This window comes from Schistocerca piceifrons, chromosome 11 (assembly GCF_021461385.2).
Source record: "Schistocerca piceifrons isolate TAMUIC-IGC-003096 chromosome 11, iqSchPice1.1, whole genome shotgun sequence".
Lineage (NCBI taxonomy): Eukaryota > Metazoa > Arthropoda > Insecta > Orthoptera > Acrididae > Schistocerca > Schistocerca piceifrons.
This window is the reverse complement of record NC_060148.1, coordinates 108,662,422-108,690,050: the sequence shown is the minus strand read 5'-3', so window position 1 is coordinate 108,690,050 and position 27,629 is coordinate 108,662,422. Positions and strand designations below refer to the sequence as shown.

Genomic DNA, 27,629 nt, shown 5'->3' with positions numbered 1-27,629 from the left:
CAGCTGTCTGTCGAGACTGCATCAGCCGCAGGTGTTCTCGCGATTAGGCACTCCGCTAACATGCTGAAGCAGGCTGCCGTCGCCTTCATAAAGGCCCACTTGCTCAGTGTGATGGCGACGCAGGGCTGGGATGAGGCTGTAGTCAACGACCCACAAACTTTTATGGAGTTGGTTCACCTGATTGCAGAGACACCGACAGACACCAGGTAAGTATGAGACAAGCTACTCATCTATGTTACACAGCTCTAAGTGTGCGTACTGACAAGCCTACAATGTCCACCACTAAGTGTAATTAGATGTGCCTGCGTCGTAAAATACACTACTATTGATATTGAAATGTCCCCTTAGAAAAATTATACATGACTGTGCTCAAACTGACACACAATATTTTTTTAGCGCAACGCAATCTGACTTTCAAAAATCCCTACAAAAGAATAGCCCTGACTAACTTTAACCTATACCTTTCACAAATCACTCACCTCACAAAAATGTTCGTTACTCGAACTACTGCAATACAGCGAGCGCCACTACTGCCAGTTAAATAAAAGATTCAGACTACTGAAGGCACTAACTACTGATAGGCATAGTTAGCAAATGAAAGATTTTGATAGAGAACAAACAACGTATTTACCTCAATAGTGTTCAAAAGTCATAATGTATATAGCAGTTCATGATATCCAGTATTACAAATTTCAAAACTCCGCCATCTCTCTCCCCACATCCACCACTGCTGGCGGCTCACCTCCAACTGCGCAACGCTACGCGCTGTTAACAGCCAACTGCCCAACAGTACAATGGCAGACGACAATCCAAACTAGCCACAGACTGCACACAGCACAGCCAGTGATTTTCATACAGAGCGCTACGTGGCGTTACCAATATAAAAACCTAAACAGCCTACTTACAATATCTAGTTTCTTGTATACGCTATGTGATGAAAAGTATCTATACACCTGGCTGAAAATGACAAACAAGTTCGTGGCGCCCTCTATCGGTAATGCAGGAATTCAATATGGTGTTGGCCCATCCTCAGCCTTCATAACAGCTGCTGGAAGGTTGCTTTGGGCCCATTTTCCACGGAGTTCACGGCGTTCCAAAACATCCCAAAGGTGTTCTATAGCATTCAGGTCAGGACTCTGTGCAAGCCAGTCGATTACAAAGACGTTATTCTCGTCTAACCAGCCTGAAACAGCTCGTGGATTGTGAGCAGGTGCTCGATCGTGTTGAAAGATACAATCGCCATCCCTGAATTGCTCTTCAACAGTGGCAAAGGTTCTTAAAACATGAATATGGGAGTGTGGTGTGATATTGCCACGCAAAAGAACAAGGGGTGCAAGAACCCTCCACGAAAAACACGACGACATCATAACACCACCGCCTCCGAATTCTACTGTTGGCCCGACACACACTGGCAGATGACGTTCACTGGGCATTCACCATAGCCACTCCCTGCCATAGGGTTGCCACATTGTGTGCCGTGATTCGTCACACCACACAACGTTTCTTCCACCGTTCAATGGTCCAACGTTTATGCTCCTTACACTAAGCGAGGCGTGGTTCGGCATTAACCAGCGTGATGTGTGGCTTATGAGTAGCTGCTCGACCATGAAATTCAAGTTTTCAAACCTCCCACATAACTGTCATAGTACTTGCAATGGATCCTGATGCAGTTTGGAATAACTGTGTGATGGTCTGGATAGATGTCTGCCTATTACACATTACCATCCTCTTCAACTGTCGGCAGTCTCTGTCTGTCAAGAGACGAGGTTGACCTGAACGTTTTGTGCTGTATATGTCCCTTCACGTATCGCATCGGAAATAGTGGACCTAGTTATGTTTAAGAGTGTGGAAATCTTTGGTACAGACGTATGACACAAGTGACACCCAATCACCTGACCATATTCGAAGTCCGTCAGTTCCGCATAGCACCCCATTCTACTATCTCACGATGTCTAATGACTACTGAGGTCACTTATATAGAGTATTTGGCAGCACAGTGCACCTGATACGAAAAACTCATGGTTTTGGAGGGTGTCTGGATACTTTTGATCACATCGTGTAAGTAATGTATTTACAGCTGCAAGTAGGATGAGACTCCAGCTGTACAGTTCTCTGACAACATATCAGAATTTGTGTTGCAGTGGAGCTCGAGCTTAGTCTTGCCACTTTATGGGACAGCTTGCCTCAACCACTTCAGCTATCCAAGCACGCTTCCAGACCTCCAAACTTCACCATGTGTCCACATCCCGCATTTGCACAAATGCTTTGATTCTCACTCAGAAAGAGACTTACTTATTATTATCATGGTCTTTCCTAGACATGTAAAAATTTTCCAGTGTCTTTATTTGTTATGGAATATCCTCCATACATGCATGCATATCTGAGGGAACACACACTGCCATGACCGACAGCTGTATCAGGTACAAGAAATGCATTCGCAACTGCTATTACAATGACACGCCAAGTATACAATATAGGGTGAATCACTGGAAACTTGCAAATGATGTAAAAACAGAAAGCATAATTGATGTGCGGTTTCACAAAATTGATTAATAGTGAGGGACTCGTGTTATTCACTTATCAATAGATTGTAATAATACATAGAATGTGTTTTCTTGGTGAAAACATTCAATTCCTTAAAAGGAACAATGCCAGTGATACTAATCAACAAAAAGTAAGGTAAATTAGAATGTCGATGCTGTTTGCGCAGGATTCTATGTGACTCAATTACGACATATCGTATTTTGAAAAGTCCTCACGCCAAAACTTGTACCTGTGGTCATCATCATCATCATCATCATCATCATCATCATCATTGGGTTGTCTGCCTTGCAGCAGGTTTTAACTGCCTAGCCCTCCATGCTTCTCTGTCTGCTGCGTTTCTCTTCATTCTTTGGTACCCACCTTGTGGCCTGCAGACATCATTCGGCATCTGAAACCTTCTTCTGCCCTTCCTTGTCTTTCCCAGAAGGAAACGTTCAGTTGTCTCTACTAGAAGGCAATCTCTTCTTAGATTGTGGCCTATCCAGTTTAGTTTCCTGTTCTTCGTCGCTAGCAGCATCCTCCTTTCTTCTCCAACTCTCCTTAGTATATCTGAGTAATTCCTAACTTTATCAGTCCAGCTGATCTTCGTTCCACGCCATATCCACATTTCACAAGCTTTAATTCTCTTCTCATTCTGCATTATCAAAGTCCACGTTTCTGCTCCATACAAGGCCATGTTCCATATTAAGCACTTAACCAGTCGCTTCCATAATTCCTTGTTTAAACAAGTAGTTAAGAGTCTTCTCTGCTTTTGAAATGCCTCTTCCGCCAGAGCCATTCTCACTTTGATATCTTGTTATCAGTCCGTATCTTCTTTAATCCAAGTTCTCAAATACTTGAATGCTCTTACCTGTTCTATGATTTCTGACTCAAAATTAATTTTTACTTTTCTTTTCTTTAGGCGTATGGCAATGCTTTTGGTTTTCTTTTTATTAATTGTCATACCATATACTACAAAGACTTCATTCAGGTCATTTAGCACTTGAGTCAGCTTCTCTTGATTTTTTGCGAGGATCGCCATGTCATCTGCAAATCTTTGTTGTTGTTGTTGTTGTGGTCTTCAGTCCTGAGACTGGTTTGATGCAGCTCTCCATGCTACTCTATCCTGAGCAAGCTTCTCCATCTCCCAGTACCTACTGCAACCTACATCCTTCTGAATCTGCTTAGTGTATTCATCTCTTGGTCTCCCCCTACGATTTTTACCCTCCTCGCTGCCCTTCAATACTAAATTGGCGATCCCTTGATGCCTCAGAACACGTCCCAATCCTATTCAATACTTCCTCATTAGTTATGTGATCTACCCATCTAATCTTCAGCATTCTTCTGAAGCACCACATTTCGAAAACTTCTATTCTCTTCTTGTCCAAACTATTTACCGTCCAGGTTTCACTTCCATACATGGCTACACTCCATACAAATACTTTCAGAAACGACTTCCTGACACTTAAATCCATACTCGATGTAACAAATTTCTCTTCTTCAGAAACGCTTTCCTTGCCATTGCCAGTCTACATTTTATATCCTCTCTACTTCGACCATCATCAGTTATTTTGCTCCCCAAATAGCAAAACTCCTTTACTACATTGTCTCATTTCCTAATCTAATACCCTCAACATCACCTGACTTAATTCGACTAGATTCCATTATCCTCGTTTTGCTTTTGTTCATGTTCATCTTATATCCTCCCTTCAAGACACCATCCATTCCGTTCAACTGCTCTTCCAAGTCCTTTGCTGTCTCTGACAGAATTACAATGTCATCAGCGAACCTCAAAGTTTTTATTTCTTCTCCGCGGATTTTAATACCTACTCCGAATTTTTCTTTTGTTTCCTTTATTGCTTGCTCAATATACAGATTGAATAACATCGGGGAGAGGCTACAACCCTGTCTTACTCTCTTCCCAACCACTGCTTCCCTTTCATGTCCCTCGACTCTTATAACTGCCATCTGGTTTCTGTACAAATTGTAAATAGCCTTTCGCTCCCTGTATTTTACCCCTGCCACCTTTAGAATTTGAAAGAGAGTATTCCAGTCAACATTGTCAAAAGCTTTCTCTAAGTCTACAAATGCTAAAAACGTAGGTTTGCCTTTCCTTAATCTTTCTTCTAAGATAAGTCGTAAGGTCAGTATTGCCTCACGTGTTCCAGTATTTCTACGGAATCCAAACTGATCTTCCCCGAGGTCGGCTTCTACTAGTTTTTCCATTCTTCTGCAAGGAATTCGTGTTAGTATTTTGAAGCTGTGGCTTATTAATCTGATTGTTCGGTAATTTTCACATCTGTCAACACCTGCTTTCTTTGGGATTGGAATTATTATATTCTTCTTGAAGTCTGAGGGTATTTCACCTGTTTCATACATCTTGCTCACCAGATGGTAGGGTTTTGTCAGGACTGGCTCTCCCAAGGCCGTCAGTAGTTCCAATGGAATGTTGTCTACTCCGGGGGCCTTGTTTCGACTCAGGTCTTTCAGTACTCTGTCAAACTCTTCATGCAGTATCGTATCTCCCATTTCATCTTCATCTACATCCTCTTCCATTTCCATAATATTGTCCCCAAGTACATCGCCCTTGTATAGACCCTCTATATACTCCTTCCACCTTTCTGCTTTCCCTTCTTTGCTTAGAACTGGGTTTCCATCTGAGCTCTTGATGTTCATACAAGTGGTTCTCTTATCTCCAAAGGTCTCTTTAATTTTCCTGTAGGCAGTATCTATCTTACCCCTAGTAAGATAAGCCTCTACATCCTTACATTTGTCCTCTAGCCAGCCCTGCTTAGCGATTTTGCACTTCCTGTCTATCTCATTTTTGAGACGTTTGTATTCCTTTTTGCCTGCTTCATTTACTGCATTTTTATATTTTCTCCTTTCATCAATTAAATTCAATATTTCTTCTGTTACCCAAGGATTTCTACTAGCCCTCGTCTTTTTACCTACTTGATCCTCTGCTGCCTTCACTACTTCATCCCTCAGAGCTACCCATTCTTCTTCTACTGTATTTTTTTCCCCCATTCCTGTGAATTGTTCCCTTATGCTCTCCCTGAAACTCTGTACAACCTCTGGTTCTTTCAGTTTATCCAGGTCCCATCTCCTTAAATTCCCACCTTTTTGCAGTTTCTTCAGTTTTAATCTACAGGTCATAACCAATAGATTGTGATCAGAGTCCACATCTGCCCCTGGAAATGTCTTACAATTTAAAACCTAAATGTCTGTCTTACCATTATACAATCTGTCCGATACCCTTTAGTATCTCCAGGGTTCTTCCACGTATACAACCTTCTATCATGATTCTTAAACCAAGTGTTAGCTATGATTAAGTTGTGCTCTGTGCAAAATTCTACCAGCCGGCTTCCTCTTTCATTTCTTACCCACAATCCATATTCACCTACTACGTTTCCTTCTCTCCCTTTTCCTACACTCGAATTCCAGTCACCCATGACTATTAAATTTTCGTCTCCCTTCACTATCTGAATAATTTCTTTTATTTCATCATACATTTCTTCAATTTCTTCGCCATCTGCAGAGCTAGTTGGCATATAAACTTATACTACTGTAGTAGGTGTGGGCTTCGTATCTATCTTGGCCACAATAATGCGTTCACTATGCTGTTTGTAGTAGCTTACCCGCATTCCTATTTTCCTATTCATTATTAAAGCTACTCCTGCATTACCCCTATTTGACTTTGTGTTTATAACCCTGTAGTCACCTGACCAGAAGTCTTGTTCCTCCTGCCACCGAACTTCAGTAATTCCCACTATATCTAACTTTAACCTATCCATTTCCCTTTTTAAATTTTCTAACCTACCTGCCCGATTAAGGGGTCTGACATTCCACGCTCCGATCCGTATTTAACGAAATTGCTGTGTATAATTTCGTTAAAGAATTTTATTTGCTTTTAAGTTAATTTTCTTTACCTTACTTTCTTTGCGTGCGAACTTTGTTGTAGAACCTCTCTCTTATTTACGTGTGGTAATAAAAATTTTCACTTTCAAAAGAATTACGTACATTTACAAATTACGTGAACTCATATTAACTGATTAAGAATATTTGGTTGAAAATTAAATTCTTTACATCATTCGGCCTTGGCACACATTTTTTAAAATGCAGTGGATTTTTTTTTTTGTTCAATACTTTTACTGAATTCTTTCCCGGCGTTAGCTTTTGAACACAAGATTATCACTATTAGCAGAAAATGGTTAATTATTACCAAGCCAACATTTAATTATCACCGATCAAACCTACTTCGCTATACATTAAAGTTATTTGAAAAAACCAAAATTGTTAAATTTCAATGTTAACTATCCGTCTAAGAATGTACAAATGTATAACTATTTTTTTTTTTAAATCTCAGTCAGTCTCTGGATCGCTGTAAAAGAAGAACATTCTCTTAGTTCACTGTTAATGTTTATCTATCTGTTCCCGATTTACGGGTTTGGTTGATTTTTCCTTTAGCGGAACAATTTTTTAAATGTGCCGCCGCTGCAAATCGATCGGTCGCGGCAGAGCCCAGCAACACCGCTAAAAAAAGGCTGAAAACTCTTTAAAGAAATATTATAGATGACATGGGCAAGCTAATTTACATTAATAATACACACTTTTTGTAAATTCTGATATATTTAGATCAAGCAATAATTCAACTCACATTAGTTCGTAATTTCTCCTTCAATGGCGGCTAAATCTAGATACAGACAAATGACGTCTACTCAATCACCAAATACATCGATACAGCTTCCTACCGCTTTCAGCTCTAAACGAGGAAGACCAAAGAATACATAGTGCATTGTGCTTTTATAGTATTGCTGACTATTAACATTTCTTTGTAATTTCACGACATTATTTCCCTCTGGCTGAATTTCACATCTCTGTTATCTCAGATATTGACACATTTCGCAATTACATATTTAATATAGAAATATTACCATCCTAAATACAGAGAGAATATTACTACAAAAAATATTACAATAATAACAAATGTCTTTTACGCAAAATTCAATAATATTTTTTGTTAAATAATTACATTATATACAAATTGCTCAGAGTGGCGTATATGGTACAAATAAATTTCAGTTTGTTAATGTGTGAGTTTGCCAGGGAACGTTACACGTAGAACGCCAGTTTTCTTTCTCCTGATAACGACATCCTCTTGAGTAGTCCCCGCCCGGAGATCCAAATGGGGGACTATATTACCTCCAGAATATTTTACCCAAGAGGACGCCATCATCATTTAATCATACAGTAAAGCTGCATGCCCTCGGGAAAAATTACGGCCGTAGTTTCCCCTTGATTTCAGCTGTTCGCAGTACCAGCACAGCAAGGCCGATTTGGTTATTTTTACAAGGCCAGATCAGTCAATCATCCAGGCTGTTGCCCTTGCAACTAAAAAGGCTGCTGCCCCTCTTCAGGAACCACACGTTTGTCTGGCCTCTCAACAGATACCCCTCCGTTGTGGTTGTACCTACGGTACGGCCATCTGTATCGCTGAGGCACGCAAGCCTCCCCACCTACGGCAAGGTCTATGGTTCATGGGGGGGCTGCAAATCTTATACATTCAATATTTTGTCGACCTATCCTGACGCCTCTTGTCAGCTTTCCAGTACTTCCTTCTGAAAGATGTTAAATAAGATCGGCGAGAGACAACAGCCCTGTCTAACAACTCTCCCAATCCTGTTGCCTCCAGACATCTCATTACCTATTCGTACCCGAGCTTTCTGATCCAGGTACAGATTTGCCATCAGTCTTTTCACATGCCACTTTACTCCCTTCTTTTTCTAAAGACCTAACAGCTTATCGAACTGCACTCTATCAAATGTCTTTTCAAGGTTTATGAAGACAGCATACACTTCTATGCTCTTTTCTAAGTATCTTTCGCCGATGGTTCTTAGAACCCCAATGGCATCTCGTGTTCGCCTTTCCCCTTACGAAACCATAGTGTTCTTCACCAAGTGTTTCTTGCCGTGTTCCATATAGCCTCCTATTCAGAATCCGAAGAACTACTTTTGCTACCTTCGGTATGAGGCTGATTGTCCCGTGGTCTTTACACTTTTTAGGATAATTAGTCTTTGCGATTGGGACTATTATACTTACGAGAAAGTCTTCTGCCCATTCACATTTGTCGTAGATGTAGTTGCAGAGAGAGGTCAACTCATTTTTGCCTGTTTCTTTTAAACTCTTTAAGATTTCCGCCGGAACGTCATCTACACCGCATGCTGTGTTGTTTTCAAGTTCTCCCAGTGGCTTATTTGGCTCTGAACCTAGGATAAAATCTCCTTTTTAATTTCATTTACTCATTCTTCTCAATCTGCAGATCATAGTGTCTGTGGTAGCACACAATAAAGAAAAGTAGAAGTGCATACAAGAGTTATGTGGATTCTGTCCAGCAACGAGGCAGTTGACCATCACAGGTTAGGTTCAAAAGCAGCACCAGCAACGGCAAAACACAGTTCCGGTCTGGTTTCAACGACATTTCCATACAAGCTAGCATTTCAGCGGAGATGTCCTAGAAGGCTGCAGTAATACGTCGCTGCATATCATCGACTGTAGTCTGTATGTCCCTGTAGACAGAGACTTTCTGCTTTCCACACAGAAAAATGTCTACAGGCGTAAAATCTTGGGATTGGGACAGCCAAGGTACATGTCCTCAGCGTCCAATCCGGGTTTTGGAAAGAATTCGTGAAGATATACTGCAGTACTTCGTGCGCTATTGGTTGAACAGTCATCATGTTGGTACCACAGGTTCCTCCTAGTCTGCAGATGAAGAGTAGAGCATCCATGGATGATGGCAGCTGTGATACTTGTTCGCGTTCAGACTGGCGTACATTAAAAACGGACCTGTGAACCGGCAGTTCAATATCCCACTGTATGTTTACGTTCCATGGACGCTGACGCTCCATCTGACGAAGCCGACAGCGATTGTCAACGGACCACAGGGTATGTGTCGATGATTTACTTGGCCATGTTTATTAACTGTGGCTTCATCACTGAATACACCTGGAGTATTCTGTCTTAAGGCCCATGTATAGAAGGTAACACGTTTGTCATAATAGTTTCCATGCAGTTCTTGATGGAGAGAGAGATGTGATGGTGATGGAACATATGGCGAGGGACAATACGTACGACAATTGCCTGACCCGTGCCATGTCCTCATGCGATTACACGGCAGCTAACGCGCGGATCAACTGGAACATCAGGAAGCACATTAAATTGCCCCTCTTCTGTCGTCACTTTTTTCTTTCTGTTACGTTGTCTATGTGTTACATTACCTCTTTCAGGTTAATGAACTTGGAGGTTGATAAATAATTGCTAAGATGCAAATTAAATTCCTTTCGAACAGGCCACGAAAGCCCAACGGTACCGACCGGCCGCCGTGTCATCCTCATCCCATAGGCGTTACTGGATGCGGATATGGAGAGGTATGTGGTCAGCACACCACACTCCCTGGCCGTATGTCAGTTTCCGAGACCAGAGTCGCTAGTTATCAATCAAGTAGCTCCTCAGTTTGCCTCACAAGGGTTGAGTGCACCCCGCTTGCCAACAGCTTTAGGCAGACTGCATGGTCACCCATCCAAGTGCTAGCCCAGCTCGATAGCTTTTATCTTCGGTGATATGACCAGAACCGGTTTTACCACTACGGCAAGGGCCTTGGCCCTAATTGCTGAGGTGGCTGATGTTTATTGGGATATCTCTCCACATACACTGTACGAGAGAGAAATGCATTCTTCCTACACTCTCCATACGTCATACAGATGCCGTCATTATCTGCATTGGTAAATCCCGTTATTCACTCACGACCTACTGCTTGGATTCTCAGACACTACCTGAATAGCAACTCGAAATGCACTCAAGGTACACACACAAGCACTCTGTAAGCAAACTTAACAACATTGTACCTAGCAACGAAGCAGGTTGAATATCACAAATAAATGTCAGTGTCGAAACTTTTCAGAATATTATATCTCGAAAACGACTCGCACCATAATCCTCAACAAACACCAGTGACATCTGATTTGTTCTACTTCTAATTTGTTAATGTCAAAAGACGTTGATCTATTTCGAAAAGTGTAATTTATCACTAATAATACACTCCCTAGTTACTAATACATTCTTTTGTTTGGCTAACAATACGAGTCCCGCAGTTCCAATCCACTGTATGAGAGCAGCACATGAATAGCACTTCCAATATCCGCCATTTTTTTCAGTCGAAGTTTTAATTGATTCATCCTATATATTTGCGTCATAGTAAAACTTCTTCCAGACTGAGACTCGAACCCGGAACCTGGAAGTATGCTCGAATAGCAGAGGCCGTTAAGGCGACTGCTCGCATGAAGTGGGATATTCATGTTGGGATCCCAGTCTGGCACAAATATTCATACGTCACCAATAAATTATAGAGCTGTAATGTGATCGTATTCTCAACTTGAACACATTTCGTCTGTTGCTTCAGACATGAATCCTTGTCTGAAGGACACGCTATAGAAGGTTTTTAAACACAGGCACTGTAAGTAGTATTCACATGCCCAGGCAAAGGCCGCGACAACAATAAGTGTGTTTCTTCCTGTGTGAGTGTTACAGTGACTGTTCTACAGCAAGACATGGAAACTCACGGTGATGTGTCGAGTTTTGGGTCGGTCACTGAAGCACGCTCGCATAGACAAAGTGGTTACGGCGACCACTCGTGCACAGTGGGAAATTCTGATTCCAGTCCAGGTCTGATATCAAGTTTCATACGTCAACAGTAAACCGTACAGTTGGAGTGACGTATTCGCCATTGTGAATAAGTTTCCTGTATTTTACACAGCTGTAGATCACAGCAGCATCTGTTTTTCCAGACATGCATGCATGTCTGAAGGACATTGCATAGTAGGCTCTTAAACACAGACACTGAAATTAGCAATAGCATATTCTGATGGCTCACGTTGCTTTCGTAAAATTCTCATAAGAGTTTCATAAAATCACCGTACTAAACTGAGTATGTCAGCACGTAAGTTAGCCTCCAAAAATCCTGAAATAGCCAAGACGTTCATAGCTTTGTGAATTATTTTGGTCTTATTTGCAGTCGTCATTTGTATTAAATTGCATGTGTACAGTAAGCTGTTATTTACGTTAGCCCATCAAGTGTTTGAAGAAAGACGAACATTAGCTGTGGCCGCTGCAGGTTCCGTTCTAGTGACGGACACAATGATGGGCTGCTCAGATCAGAGACAGACACAGTGACATGTGCTGTTGGCAGCTAGGGCAAGCACGCTCTGTTCTTTGTGCTGTGCATGCTACCCTAAACCTCTTTATTCAAAGTAACCTTATAAGGCAATGTAGATCAAACATGTGCCCCACTCTCCTCCAAGGTCACGGAACGGGGGCCTACCGTGACTGGTTCAAGTTTTCTGGCGTCTCATGGGCATCGGCCTCTGAGTTAGGCGTACCTTGCACTGTGTGGACTGTTGGTGTTTGACTATGCCACTTAGTGTCCTGTGAGGCTTTCGACTGAAATCTCTCTGCCTCTGCGCGTTATTCAGCATATGTGCGCTACTTTTCTGTCGGCATTCCACTGTCTGTGGGTTATTTGTTTGTCTCGCATCGTTTTGCGTTTGCCAACGATCGGCTGACTGCTGCCGGTGGCTTGTATCTGTACATATTGTACAGCCTGGCCGTACGCTACTCACCCTTTGTAGTTGTTTTAGCTAAATTTTTGCCCATTTCTCTTATATCCGCCTTTAAATTTACGGCTATCTCCATTGCCGTTCTGATTATCGTTACCATTGTGTTACATATGCGTGGTGTTAGATTGCCACCCGTTTTGATGAACGAATCCGTTATTTACATATTGGTCCGTAAATCTCTGTGGCGCTATCGGTGTATTAACAGGCATGGCTTGTACTGATCTCTCTTCGTTTATGAAATCTATTCAGTCCAATACAGATAGAAAGTATTCGGTGTCGTGTTCCGGAATGTTAATGAGTTTTTCTCTAACGTGGGCAGGAAGACGACTCCTTAAAATTTTCAGCACGTCTGCTTGAGATACCGGGTTCGTCCAGGCCTGGTTTTATTCAAATATTTTTCAAAATATCCTCGTAAGCTTCCATACTTGCTATTGAACGGAACTGGGTTCAATACTTCACGTCTGAGCCTCTCTTGTACGGCCTCAGACCAATACTTATCCAGAGATGCCGTCTCATTCTGTTCATAATAGTGACAACGTTCCGATATGTCCGTAGCTCGCAGCAGAACGTCACTCTGTGTGTTTAACAACAATTCTAATTTTCTGGGCTTCGGTCAAGGTACGAGGTAAAACATTTCGAAATGCTCTGATAAAGACCACAGGGTGTGTTCTTCTCCATTCATACGCAAACATCGGGAATAGTCGATGCGAAAGTAATCCCCCATCTGCAAGTAATGTTGACAAACACGCCGCGCTGTCAGTGACAGTCGTGTTTATGGTCGCTTGTGGCGTATCGGTGGTAACTGCGCCTGCTCGAAAGGTGCAACTGCCGGCAAGTGTTGTTGCATTGTGCAACCTTAGCTACTTCCCTTCTAAGGGCTAATCCTGAATTGTTGGTAACCAGTGAAGGTATCTAAGAGCATAGGTTTGTTTTCTGTCATATGCTGCTTTTGGAATGACCGTAGCAACACTGCCTCGCAACCTTTCCTCTGCTTCCTATCAACCTAGTCTGTTTTAGCAAGAAGTTCGCTTTCCTCGTCTTTTAGAGCTCTAAAGAGCCCTGCAGGATTTACATAAGGGCCGCGCGGGGTAGCCGTGCGGTCTTAAGCGTCTTGTCATGGTCCGCGCGGCTCCCCCCGTCAGTGGTTCGAATCTTCCCTCGGGCATCGGTGAGTGTGCTGTCCGTAGCGTAAGTAAGTTCGTTGTGTAAGCTTACGGAGCCATGACCTAAGCAGTTTGGTCCCATAAGATCTTACCACAAGTTTACAAATTTTACATTACCTACACAGGTTTTGCACTCTGACACTACCTTTCCAGCAAGGGTGCAGCCCTTTTCCAGCATCCGGGCTTCAGCTTTTTCAGTTATTTCCTTTACATCTACACATAGCATACCTCTCTGTTTTTAGAAAATTCTGACTCTAAAATGATCTGCTATTAGACTCAAGTTTTGTATTTCTGTAGTCAGGTATTTGCTTACGTCTTGCAGCTCGCTGACTACGTTCGTCACATTTTTTACCGACGTATCCACATGGGCTTGCGTGTCCTGAACTTGACAAAATGCTTTACTGAGGTTTTTCAACTCACCTGCAAGTTGTTCCCGATTACAATTTGCGGATCTTACCTTTTCCGTTAACATATTTATATTGCGGGACATGCCGGTAATTATTTCTTGTTTTAGTTGTTTACCGAGCTCTGTGAACTTACCGGATAATTCGTCAGATAATTCAGTGCGTACATTTTTGCCGACCTCTCTGAACTGTTGATTAATAATATTCTTGAAATCGTTAAACGCCTGGTTTTGCTGTGCAAACTGTTGTGTTATTAGTTGCATTAACTGTGGCAGAGTGTGTGTCTCACTGGTATTTGCATTGCTTATGTGAACTGTTTCCTGTGCTTGCGTCCGCGACGTCGTGAGCAGATAATCAAAGGAATTTTCGCTATTGCGCACTTCAGATTCACTATTTGAGAAAATGTTTCCCAGTGACACCTGAGAAATTGGCTCATAGAGCGTCATAAGAGCGGCATCATTAGTTATATTACCAGTATCACAATTTTTTTAATAATGGGCCAGTTCACGAGTTGGTGCGTGACCTTCAAATGTTGACAAGCTCGGATTTCCACCATCTTGGCATATTGCATTTTGTAATGAATTTCAACAATGGCCATTTCCTTTGACTCCATTCTGAACAGTTTTTATTAAAATTATGAAAGGAAAATAATTTTAAACATGAAATTTTGTTTGAATCGCTTTCCTTCAATTAAATGTTGACTTTACACTTATCTTCGTCTTTTATATTGAAATCCACTTCACGTAAAGAATACTAATGGGAAGGAACAAGGATCTACTGCGAGAGAGACGGCGCCAAGCGGGGCCATATAAGCATACAGCGTAGCAACTTCCTACTTTAACCGCTGAAATCCGCATTCCCAGCACATCTCGTTCGTAGGCAGAATTTCATTTTAATTTGCTCCTTCAAGTTGTTAATAGTTTCAACCTCACGGACATGTAAAAATCCAACAAAGGCCTCATTAGTTTTTTGTAACGATAAAATGGATTTTTTTTTCAACCGTATTGACTTACTAGGATCACGTTAACAACTTCAGTTCCTCTTCTTCCTTTGTTGTTGTATCCTATTTTTCCAGGATTCCCTCATTTTATAGCCATGAAGTCTCTTCTTTTCTTCTGTCCATGTTGTTCACGATTTTTTATTTCTTCTGCTTTGAAAGCCTTCCAAATTTAGTATTTTGTTTTTAAAATGGTTTCTTTCTGCTATTTCTGATTCTTTTATGTTGTTTCTTTCAAGATCTTTTCTTACTTCTGTAATCCATGCTATTGTCGATTTCTTCTTCCAGAAATATAGCAGTATTTGTTTTGTTGGGGTATTTCCATCCATTCGGTGGAGATGTCCAAAATAGTTAATCTTCGTTTGGCCATTACTGCAGATATTTTCTCTATATTTTTGTAGATCTCCTCATTACTTCGTATTTTCCAACCATCAGCGGTTTTCATTGCACCCATTATTTTTCTAATAATCCTTCTTTCCAGTACCTCTAGTTTGTCCATCTTGTATTTTATTGTTAGGCATTCAGATCCATATAAACATTCTGGTTGTACCACTGTGGTGTAGTGTTTTAGTTTTGTTTTTCTAGATATACATTTCTTGTTGTAAATATTTTTGGTCAAACTATATGCTCTTTCCATTTTGTTAATTCTTACATCTATTCCAGATTTTTCTAGTCCAATCTGTTGTATAGTTTCTCCAAGATATTTAAATTAATTTACTCGCTCTATTTGACCTATTTGTCTTTCTATGTATTTTGGTGCATTTTTTGTATTTGCCATGAATTTTGTTTTTTCGGCTGAAATGGATCATTTACCAAAAAAAATTTTTTCTTCAAGAATTGAAAGGTCTGTTCACGTTCCTCTCGGCGCCGTCGTGTCACGGTTGCCATTTAATAGTGGCGGGGGGACTATAAATGTGATATATATTGGAAATATTAATAAATATTTGCTGTTTAAATAATTAAAAAGAAAATTTTAAAAGAATGATTGAAAAAAAAAAGAAAGGTACACATATCCTGTGTGAACTTTAACTGGCTCTAATAGAAACAGACCTTCAATATTCAATACATGTATTCAGTATTCAACATTTGTAAATTTACATACATCCTTTTCTTGTTACCGCTATTGCACATGAATATTTGTATGACAAAACTGGTTCGGATCGAACCTCCTCTGCTGAAGCGAATTCTTCTTGTTATCTTCGATCCTCTTGATGCAGAATTCCCGGCGCGTCACGGAAAGGCCACAGCGACCTCTGACTGTGTTTCCTGTATGCTTCAATTTATCTGTCAGACAGCGAATTATTAATTATGGAACATTGCTCGTAACAGCACACTTGTTTCAATCCGTGTCTTCGCTCTTTTTGGGATTCACAGAATGAATAGCGTTCAGTTTTGAATTGGAATGCCAACACCTTTTATTTCACAGATAAGAGAGACATCAGTAACTACCGACCTATATCACTGCTTACATCATTTTCCAAAATTTTTGAGAATGAGATGTATTCTGAAAGAATATTACATCTTGGCAACAATAATGTCCTCAGCAAATCAAAATTTGGGTTTCAGAACGGTTGCTTTACTGAGAATGCTGTTTACATGTTCACACACCAGATATTACAAGCATTACATAACAAAATAGTACCGGTAGGTATTTTCTGTGACCTATCCAAAGCATTTGATCGTGCAAATCATAGTATACTCCTTGATAAATTGAAGTTTTTTGGGATTGATGGTATAGCCAACCAATGGATCATGTCATATCTGACCAAAAGAATGCAAAAATTTGTACTTAGTAGTGATTCAACAAACAGAATCCAGGGACATAATTCTGACGGGGGAGAAATCACGTATGGGTTTCCCCTAGGTTCAATCTTACGTCCACTAGCGTTTCTCACATATATAAATGATCTACAGTCTAATGTACAACAAGCAGAACTAGTTCTTTTTTCAGGTGATGCCAGTATGGTAATCACTCCCAGTATGCGTGCAGAAATTGGAAAAATGGTGAACAAAGTTCTCAAAAGTATCATTGACTGGTTTTCTGCGAATGGTCCCACTCTGAATTTCACAAAGCCACATATTATTCAGTTCTGTACCTCCAGGGGTACTGCACCAGTGATAAGTGTAACATATTGTGATGAAATAATTCATATAGTGGGAAATTCAAAAATCTTTGGTGTCCATATTGATGAGAATTTAAATTGGAAAAAACACAAATTTCGGAACTCCTAAAACAATTTAGTTTAGCCACGTTTTAACTTAGTCATAGCAAATTTTGAAGAGATAGAAATCAGTAAGTTTACATATTTTGCTTATTAACATTCAGTAATGTCATATCGAATATTGATCTGAGGTAACTCATCATTAAGAAAGAAGGTCGTCACTACCCAGAAACGTGCTGCAAGAACGATTGTGGTGCTTACCTGTGATCACCTTGTAGACATTTGTTTGGGGGTAGGGTAATCTGACCACTGCTTCACATTATATTTACTCCCTTATGAATTTTGTTGTAAATAATCCACTACAGTTCAAAAGCTACGATGAGGTACGTAATTACAATACTAGCAGAAATATGACATTTATTAATCAACATTAAGGTGGTCTTTAGCACAGAAGGAGGTGTACAAAGCTGCTAAAAAAATTTTGGCAGCTTACCCAGTGATATAAAACGTATAACAGATGGCAAGGTGAAATGTGAAAATGAACTGAAAAAGTCTCTCTTTGACAACTCCTATTCTGTAGAAGAATTTCTATGTTTGTAATGTGTAAAAGATGGTGGGATAACTCAATCTGTATATATTACTTGCATTTTGGAGAAAAAATAAGTGTATTGTGATGTTTAGAGTACAAGTAGAAGTACAAATTAATTTGCAATATGAATGCACCAATAATCTTAGGAACCAACATCCCTTGAACTAACGACTTTGCACAACATCGTATCACTGATATAATTTCCCCTTTTGTAATTTGTATCCCATTTATTCGTGTTCTAGGTTTATTTTCGTATCATTCTTACACACAACAGGGACGAAACAACCGAAAAAGATTTTTAGCACACATCTCTCCAGATTCTTCCTCCAACAGTCGGATTCGTGACTGCTAAGGGGAGGATGTCAAAAATTTTAGAAAATTGATTTTTCAAAGATATGCCTATTTTGTACCGCATATCTTCCTGAATAGTATGATGTATGAAAAATATACATTTTAGTCATTATAAACCAAACCCCTTTGCACAGCTTCAGTCCTACACAAAGTCACCAGGGCAACAAATACAGAACAAAGGGTGCTGCAACAAATGTGACACCAATGGCTCAGGACTTTAATGGAAGCCACCAAACCTATATGAGGGACCTTGCAAATGAAAACTTATTGAAGAAATGTGTTCATGGTGGTACCCAAAAACCAAATGAAAGTTTTAACCAATGTGTATGGGAAATATTGCCAAAAACCATTTTTCTTGGACAAAATGCAGTTGCTATTTGTGTTTATGACGCGGTTTCATGTTTTAATGATTGTGTGCAAAGCAAGAAATATGTTTAGAGAAAATGGGAATAAAGACCGGAGTGAACTGCATCAAAGCTTTGTATGCCATAGATAGTGTGTAGTGAAAGCAGATAAATTATTTTTGGAGGTGATAAAATCAGGAATGTGAAAAGAATGAAAACCGACTTAGAAAATGGAAAAGAACTTGCTTATGGTGCTGGACAGTTCTAAAGGAATGACACATACAAGCAGAAACTTTAATGGCCATTTTCCGCAAAACAGACATTTCTTAACTTAGGTGCATGTAACATTCATAATAAGTATCCTATTACTTTCAAACGTGGTATGCTCATAAACACAAACTCCTTAATGCAAATCTCTAGAATTTTGCAAGTCGATTAAAAACTGTGCTAAAATTGAGGTAATATGACTATAAAATTTGAGTTTTCTCTAAAGATGAAGTTAAAAATGCTACAGCACATTCATTTTTTCATAAATTAAATAAATTCTAGAGTTTCATGTACCTGTAAGCATGGTTTGCATGCCGTGCAAGATTCATCGAAGGATCTCTCTTACTTATGAAGAAAGGTGTACCTATAGCGACAGCTGCAGCCGATAGGAAGAGGAAAAATTATGAAATTTCACATGTAAAAAAAATTATTTCTTTATGTTTTTGCAGTTCCACTGCTATGAGTGTGAATACTGAATCCTTTCTGGACATTCTCACGAAGTTTTATGATTTTATTTGTAAAAGTATAGACTGTGGAAACTAAAATGTCCTCTGGTGTCTCTCCTGCTCCAAGTCGGCCGGTTTGACATCCTACCCCCATAACACACGAGCTAGGAACACCATCCCATAACGACAGCACTACATTAAGTGCATTGGAGGGATACTGTCATTCAAATTTCTTTGTGATTTATATTTTTGTGTATTGAAACTAAGTTGACTAATAGTTGTCATAAGCATAATTGTTGAGCTTAGTATGAACCTTACATTTGTGCTTTGTTTTGCACCAAATACTGTGTAGTATGCTAGCCTACAAGTATGAGAAAATTAGGAGATGCAATGTGTGAAGTGATTAGCTGAACGCCTTAGTTGTCCCACTACTGTCGTTGGTAGTGTGTGTTCCATTATCTGTGTGGGGACAGTACCTCAGCAGTATTGCCTGTGGTAATCTGACCACTGGTTTCGATGTGAAAACCCTTCTCGAAGCAGTGTTCCTCCTGCGCAGCACGCCAGGCGCTGGAGAGAGCAGGACCGGCCCCTCCCCGCAGCCGCACAGTGGCCACAGCGACGACGGCCGGAGGCCAGCCACAGCTGCGCCCCCCACCACTCCCCAGGCCACTCCACAGCCTGATGACGCTGCCGTCTCTCACCTGCGGTGAGTTCTGTAACAACAACAGCTTTACGCGTTGGGCAGTTAGCCCAGTGTTAAAGTGAAGAAATCGAATGTTGCTATTTTATGTTTTTGACGAAGCAGATCTTATAGTTCTGGTATTAAGCTATTTCTTTTATAAATTATGATGTTTGACGAGGCAAGGATCTACAGGTCTGCATCGTGACGTATTTTCAATTCCTAACACAACTGAGCCACTTAATGCAGTTACTTGTGTAAGATACTTCCCCAAAGATAGCGGCTTTGTTGGCGAGTTAGAGGCAATTTCTGTTTTCAGCGATGATTTGCTATATTATGAATTAATTTTGCAGAGACTGGATCTTGTTTGTTTCTTCTAACTTGCTACCACGTTCAATATTATTCAGTATTGGGCTGCCCCACCAAATAACCAGGAATCTCTGAAACTCCCACCGTCACTTGAATTTTCGCGATTACTCTCCCAACACTATAATGAGATATTCTCTCAAGGGTCTGTGGGAACTCCACCACTGGGGGAGGAGAACCAGTTGAGATCCGTGTCTTAGCCTACTACGAGAGATGTATGTGAGAACCTCTAGTGGCAGTTTTTGGAAATCATTCGTGACAACATCAGCCTCTACTAAACTGTCGGTATCTTGCTGATTAACGCAGGCATATTGGATCAATAAAAATCAGGTCAATTGTAATGCGTGGGGATCGTTGAGTGGAGATGTACACAGCAGCCATACCTCGCCACCTGTAATACCCTCTGTGGCTCAGGGAGTTTTACAGCTGACATTGCAAAAGTTTTTCTTTTTATTCACTGCAGACCAGCTTCAGCGTAAATTCGTCATCACGTCATTTTTCTTCTTTGAAATATTTGATCTATAGTGGTAGCCTCAGATATTTGACTGTCGCTTCGTGAAATACTGATAGTCTGATAGTGAACTGATATTGTTGCAAAATGCATTTCAGTGGCTAGCTGAATTCTACAGGCCCAAGAGTGGCAATTCAGAGTATTCAACATGCTTTTACAATTAATCAGAGTAGAATCCAACAAGTTATTGGACAATAGAGGAGTCTGTACCTATTCAAGGGGAAATAAGGAAGGTTACCCAGTATTTTAACGTTGACAATGGGATAAGCAATGTTTCAGGTGACTTAAGAAAACATATCTCTCCCAGTTATTCAAGGATTTCGGGCTTTAATTACCTTTTATGGTCAGCCACAGATGTACAATGTCATTAGATTTAATGTCTGTGCCAAACTGAGTAAGGTACAGAGAAGGTATGGTGAAATTATATAAATAAGATAGCCTGACGGGTATTTACCCAATTTCTCGTACACAAATAGTATCAGCCATTCAACATAAGAAGACAACCGACGATAAGGAAGTGTAGCAGGAAAGACTAAAGATAGAGAGCACAGGGAAGAATACTTTGTGGATAATCCAGAAAAACTCATTATGCAGCATAATGAATAACGCTGAATACAATTTCAGGGATAGTCTTTAAATTACGTTGCACATACTGGACACGAAATTAGTACAATCTCAGTAGAAAAGCGGCAGAAAACAAAGTAGAAAATAAATTATTGTGGTTGAATTAGAAACAAGACATGGAAAGGGAAGAATGCTTCAGCATAAAAAGACTGACATAAAAAGTTAAGAAAGCTGGCTAAAAATCGAGAGGGAAACAACAGCATGCGGAAATAAAAGATAAAGAGCAAGAAATGAAACATATTAACAAAATACTTGATAATGGAGTGAAAAGTTTGTTGACAGAGAGTTAAGAAAACCAGGCTGGGGAACAGATCGAGCGTAACATGGTACTGATGTGAATAACAATGTACAGGGCGAAGACAGTGAAGGTTTCCTTTTTTCTTGGGCATCAGACAGTTGTGGTGACTAATAAAAGGTCCAACATAAAAAGACTAAAAGACTAAAAGCGACAACTACTTTAAACAAAAATAGTTTACAATCATAATTACACTGATAGAAAAGAATCACAAAACCAAAAACTTGTCAATACAGAGTAGTGAAACATCAAGGATACATTTGCCAGGGTAACATATTTAACTGATTAACACTGCAAGATCGCAGGTCAATGTAGGTGTGAGATAAGCCACTGGAAACGTGAAATGGTCATACACTGTGAGAAGGTCGAATTAAAACATGCAGACATGCATGAATTGTGTTGCACAAGTATCGGACGAGAGTTTGTGGAATGGAGTTCGATGTCAGATGCACTTGGTTGGTCAGTACAGGGACCGTAATGCTGTTTGTGAATGATGCTGGAGTTACTGTATGATGATGTCCCATATCTGCTCGCCTGGGAACGGACCTGATGATTGAGCATGCCAAGAGACATGTCAACACTCTATAGAACATGTTGGGCTACAACAGCGGTAAGTCAGCTAGCGTTATCCTGTTGGAAAACTCCCCCTGGAATGCTGTTCATTAATGGCACCAGAATGGGTCGAATCAGCAGATTGAAACAGATATTTACACTCAAGGTGTGTGGGATAACCACGAGTGTTCCTGCTGTCATATAAAATCGCACCCCAGACCATGACTCCAGGTTTAGGTCCAATGTGATAACACACGGATAGGTTGGTTGTAGGCCCCCAACTGGCCTCCTTCTAAATCAAAACATGGGCATTACCGGCAGCGAGGCTGAACCAGCTTTCATCAGAAAACACAACAGAGTTCGACCATTCCCTTCAGTTTGCCACCACTGAAGTGCCAAACGGTGGTGGTGTGGGATCAGTGGAACACACGCTACAGATATCTGGCTCGGAGCTGTCCGTGAAGTAACCGATTTTTAATACTTCATTGTGTTACTTGGTGCCAACTGCTGCTCGAACTGCTGCTGGAGATGTATTACAGTACGCCGAACACGATGGTCTACCATCTCAGTAGTGTCACGTGGCTGTCTGAAACCCAGTCTTCTTGCGACGGAATATTCTTGGAATCACCGCAGCCAGCAGGCCTGCATAGTGGCTACATGCCTGTCAAATATTTGTGCATCACGGTTGGAACATCCAGCTTCTCATAGCCCTATTACAGATTTCGTTTAATCTCTGTGAGATGTTCATAACGGCGTCTCTGTCGTGTCGAAGGAAATTTTGACTAACATCAGCTTACTGCATCCAATCTCAAAGGTAACTAACGCTCACGCTCGTTACAGCGTGTAATTACAGCAAGCTTGATTTGCTTCCTCATAATGGTACTACTAGCGCCACTCTTAAGCGACGCGACTGCCACAGAAAGTCATCATCATTCAGATGTAGAAACACACGTACCAACTTTCGTTTCTGTCACACTACTTCTTCGTGCTGCAATATTTTTCCGTCAATGTATATACCACTGCAAAAGAAAAAGACGTTTTTTAACATTGTTACCAAGAATCTCAAAAAGCTCTTAAACGACTTACATCACATTTTTACAAGATAGATAAATGCTGGGACAGTATTTCTGTTATATGCCAATGGTTTAGGAATGCGCCATTGATTAGTAATGAAAACATTCAAACACAGACGCTGTTTAACCTCTGAAAAAAATTAAGAGCAGTGGCAGCAGAAGTCATCCAGTTTAAGAGGTCGCCATCTTTCTGACAAAGGTCAAAGAATGTGTGTGTGTATGTGTGTGTGTGTGTGTGTGTGTGTGTGTGTTTGGAGCTACAGGCGCTCATCGCCAAGGTTATCAGCTTCCTGGCAACCAATAATAGAAGGGTCAAAGAGGGAGGAGGAAAGGATAGAGCTTCAAGGAACTCTATTGCCCGTCAGGTAGGAAACTGCCCCTAGAAAGCTGGAGAATCAAAAGTGATCAATGACATGAGGATGCAGAAGGCAATGGAATCTAATAAATTAAAACCACGTAACTTGCATCCACAGGAAATATGACAGTAACAGGAAAACGGTGGTGATGCCATCTGCATTGTGGAAAGATTCCAGACAAGTTACCCTTTTGGATCTCTAAAATTGTCTGCCATGGTGGAAGTGACTATGAAATAGAGACGGAATAAGTTATAGTGGGATAAGATTCTATGACTTGGAGCTTTGAATTCAGAAGTTTGATTGTAATTGGAAAGCTAGAGAGTCTAAAAACGGAAGTGCAAAAGCCCAGTCTAGATACATTGGGGGTCACTGATGTGAACTGGGAAAAGGCTAAGCATTTGTCTTAAGACACATTGAGGTATATCATCAGCAGCAGAAAATGCTATGTTGGGAGCAGGGTTCGTTATGAATAGGAAAATAGTGGAGAGAGCGGACTACTGTGAACTTCTCAACGACAGAGTTTCTCTCACCAGATTAGACATCAAACGAATTCAGACAGCGACAGTTCAGGTACACATGCCAATGACACAAGTAAAAAGGAGAAAAGAAAGTATGAAATTAAAATGCGGTTGCAGGGGAAGGAGAAGCAGAAAGGGTTATCGGATCTATGGGATTGGCATTGGGATGACAGAGATGAAAGTCTAATAGAGTTGTACAACCAATGTGAGATGGTATTTACGAATACTCTGTTCAGGAATCGTGTGACGAAAAAATATTCTTGGAAGAGACCCAGAGACACTGAAAGAGTCCTGTTGGATTACATCATGGTCAGAGATTTCGAAATCAGATATTGGACTGTAAGGTGTACTCAGATGTAAATACAGATCTAATAATTATGAAGAGTAGAGTGAAGTTCAAGAGAATCGTCCAGAAGAATCAGTGTAGAAGGATGTATCATCATGCAGTACTGAGAAATGATGAGATGTATTTGAAGTTTGCCAACGATGTGGATATGGCGGTAAGGAACAACACAGTAGGCTGTCCAGTTGAAGACGAGTGTACATCTCTAGAACGTAAAATAACAGACGGTGGACAGACGACACAGATAAAGGGAAGCTAACTTCGGGGAAACCTTTAGTAACAGAAGAAATACTGCAACTGATCAACGAAAGAAGAAAATATAGAAATGTTCAGAGAAAGACTGGAATACAGCTACATTCAGTGATGTGGCAAGAGTCGTGGGATACCTCCTAATATCGTGTCAGGCCTTCTTGTGCCCAGCCTAGTACGACAACTCGACGTGGCGGGGACCCGAGAAGTCGTTAAAGTCCCTTGTAAAAATATTTTGCTGTGCTGTCCCTGGAGCCACCCACTACTGTGAATGTGTTGCTGGTGGAGGATTTTGTACAGGAACTGACCTGTCGATTATGTCCCATAAATCTTCTATGGGATTCATGTTGCGCGATCCAGATGGCCAAATCATTTACACCAGTTGTCCACAATGTTCCTCAAATCTGTTGCGGACAGTTGTGGCTCATTATATCGTTGTTTGAGATAATGGAGTCAAAAAATGGCTGAAAATGGTCTCGCAGTAGCCAAACATAACCATTTCCAGTCAACGATTGGTTCAGTTGGACCAGAGGACTCAGTCCATTCCACATAAACACAGCGCACACCATTATGGAGCCAAAACCGCAGTGCCTTGTTGTCAACTAGGGTCCACAGCTTTGTGGGGTCTACGTCACACTCGAACACCACCATCAGTTTTCACCAACGGAATTCGAGACTTATCTGACCAGACCAAGCTTTTCCAGCTGTCTCGGATCCTACCATTTTGGTCATGAGACCAGGAAAGGAGCTGCAGGTGATACCATACTGTTAGTAAAGGTACTAGCATTGGACATCTGTTACCACAGCCCATTAATCCCAAATTTAGCCGCACTGTCCTCACAGATACGTTAGTCGTACATTCTACATCGATTTCTGCATTTATTTCACGCTGTGTTGCTTGTCTATTAGCACTGACCACTATGGTAGACAAAAATGTTCTTCGTTTTTTTCCAACTTAACAGAACTGCACACTCAATTCGACTACTGGTTTAATGTGCTCAGCATAGTTTGTGACCACCTGTGGCTGATACAACCCTGACAACAACAGGGCAAGCTGCGAATGAAGACATCACTCTCATGTGGAGGCAATAATATCATTCTTCCTGCAGAGCAACTCACAAGATTTATGGAATTGTTTGTGGATGCTTATGTGATGCAACCCATCTCCCTAGTGTATCCGCAACATGCTCAATGGGATTCAAATTGGGATCTCCCATGTGTGCAATATCTTCTATTTCCAAGAAAACGTCAATCACCCGATCTGTATAAGGCATATCCCTATGAGGCCACAGCACCTCGCAACAATGGCATATGAGTTCCCCAGATCTCGTTACGATACCTGACAGGAGTTAACCCTTGCCAATTCACCCATACAGTGTCATGAAGAGGTGTTCAAGCTGTCAACGTAATCGCTGCCCACACCATTAAAGATCCTTCTGGATAACAGGCTTGTTCCTCAATGTTTGGGCTCCAAAATCCTGTTCCACGTTCCCTCCATATGCAAATCTGTCGATAATCACTCTCCAGTCCATACTGGGATTCACCTGTGAAAATAGCATTGGCCCATGGTTCGGCCATCCAGTTGGCGTGTTGATGACTTTACATATTACTCTCTGTGGAGATGTGTCAGGGGTTCATATACAACAGGTCTCTATATAGGCTACTCTGCTGAGGCCTTCTGTATAACGTTTGCCTCGATACAACACATCCAGTGCATGCTGGAAGGTGTGATGCCAGTTGCCATGCAGTAGTAAGGCAGTACCGTGATGCGCTTTTAGCCGAATAGCGGTTCCCCCCTTTCTCGTATCACACGTGTTGGATCCTGCCCTCGTCTTCGAGATACAGTTTCTGTCTCTACAAACTGTCGCCACATCTGAGAAACAACAGTAAGATCCACATTGAGCCACCAGGCCACTTCAGTTTGTGATTGTGCTGCTTCCATTCTTCCTATGGCCCTCCACTGCAGAGAGCCTGGCATGCGTCTTCTCTGTACCATACTCCACCGTCTGTGACTGTGCCTACAGAGATTGTGGATGTGGGACTACCCGGAAAACACTACCCCATTTCATAGGTGCACTGACTTCATTGTGAGCTTGGTTGTCTGTTGACTGGAATGCTGTCTTCCATGTTGAACACGATGGTGCTGACATCTGTAGACAGTATGCATGATCACATCGTGAATTAGACACAGGATAGTTATATCGCAGTTTGTTGCTTTGATTTTGGACACCAGTGTTTTGTGGTAACCTTCTTGGGGCGATGAGTTCTTGGGACTCATCACAGTTCTGCTTCTGTGATAGTGTTTCGTCCTCAGACGTGTGTCTTTGAAGAAATTTGTTAGTATTGTCCTTTTGTTGCAGAAATCTATCTGGAGACATGAAGGGCGAGATGCTGATTGCGGCGGCTAAGGAGGGGTCAGAGAGCAAAGTGCGAACGTTGCTGGCAATGGGGGCGGACGTAGAGGCGAAGGACGAGAACAAGCGGACAGCACTGCACTGGGCAGCAGCCATGGGGCACGGGGAGGTGGCGGCCCGTCTGCTGGAGGTAGGAGCAGGCGTTAACGCCAGGGACCGCTGGCAGAACACGCGTCTGCGTCTGGCTGCATGGAAAGGCCATGCAGCTGTGGTGCGGCTGCTGGCAGCTTCCTCTGCCGACCACAACGCCAGGGATCAAAGTGGGAGCACGCCACTGCACGATGCAGCACGGCGTGGCCGTGCAGAGGCGGCGGCTGCACTGTTAGAGGCAGGGGCCGACAGGGAAGACAAGAGTTATGGTGGGGACACGCCGCTGGACCTAGCCGAGCGGAACAACCACAAGTCGCTCATAGACATCCTAAGATCAAGCTGAGTGTAATGCAGACGTCTACGGAGTAAAATAAATAAAGCTTTCTGTGTAACCTCTGCTACTTTTAAAATAAACAATTCAGAAAAGTTAATCCTGCAGTCTTGCTTTGCACCCATATTTACGTAGTACATACAACGGATCCATTACCGTTACAACTAGAGTGAGAACAGTAGGTAGAAGGAGGGTGGAATGTGTGTTCTTATAGGACAACTATCCACGGATTTCCGCCCAATAATATCCAAACAGCAGACTTTGTACACAATTTATTAAATTGCCAATGCTAAACTATTTTAAGTAACAACATA

The 27,629-nt window shown here is 41.3% G+C and overlaps 1 protein-coding gene across 1 annotated transcript; it reads left to right on the top strand.

Moving 5' to 3' along the window:
- LOC124719763 (ankyrin repeat domain-containing protein 2-like) lies at window positions 1–27,327 on the top strand. Its single transcript, XM_047244962.1, has 3 exons — window positions 1–206; window positions 19,471–19,620; window positions 26,841–27,327. The coding sequence occupies exons 1-3, from the start codon at window positions 61–63 to the stop codon at window positions 27,325–27,327; spliced, it is 783 nt and encodes a 260-aa protein (XP_047100918.1). The 5' UTR covers window positions 1–60.
- Window positions 27,328–27,629: the final 302 nt, after the last annotated feature.

Coding starts and splice junctions, on each gene's coding strand:
- LOC124719763 (XM_047244962.1), top strand. CDS start 61: ATGCTGAAGCAGGCTGCCGTCGCCTTCATAAAGGCCCACTTGCTCAGT. Junction 207..19,470: donor GAGACACCGACAGACACCAG/GTAAGTATGAGA, acceptor CCTCCTGCGCAG/CACGCCAGGCGCTGGAGAGA. Junction 19,621..26,840: donor GCTGCCGTCTCTCACCTGCG/GTGAGTTCTGTA, acceptor CTTTTGTTGCAG/AAATCTATCTGGAGACATGA.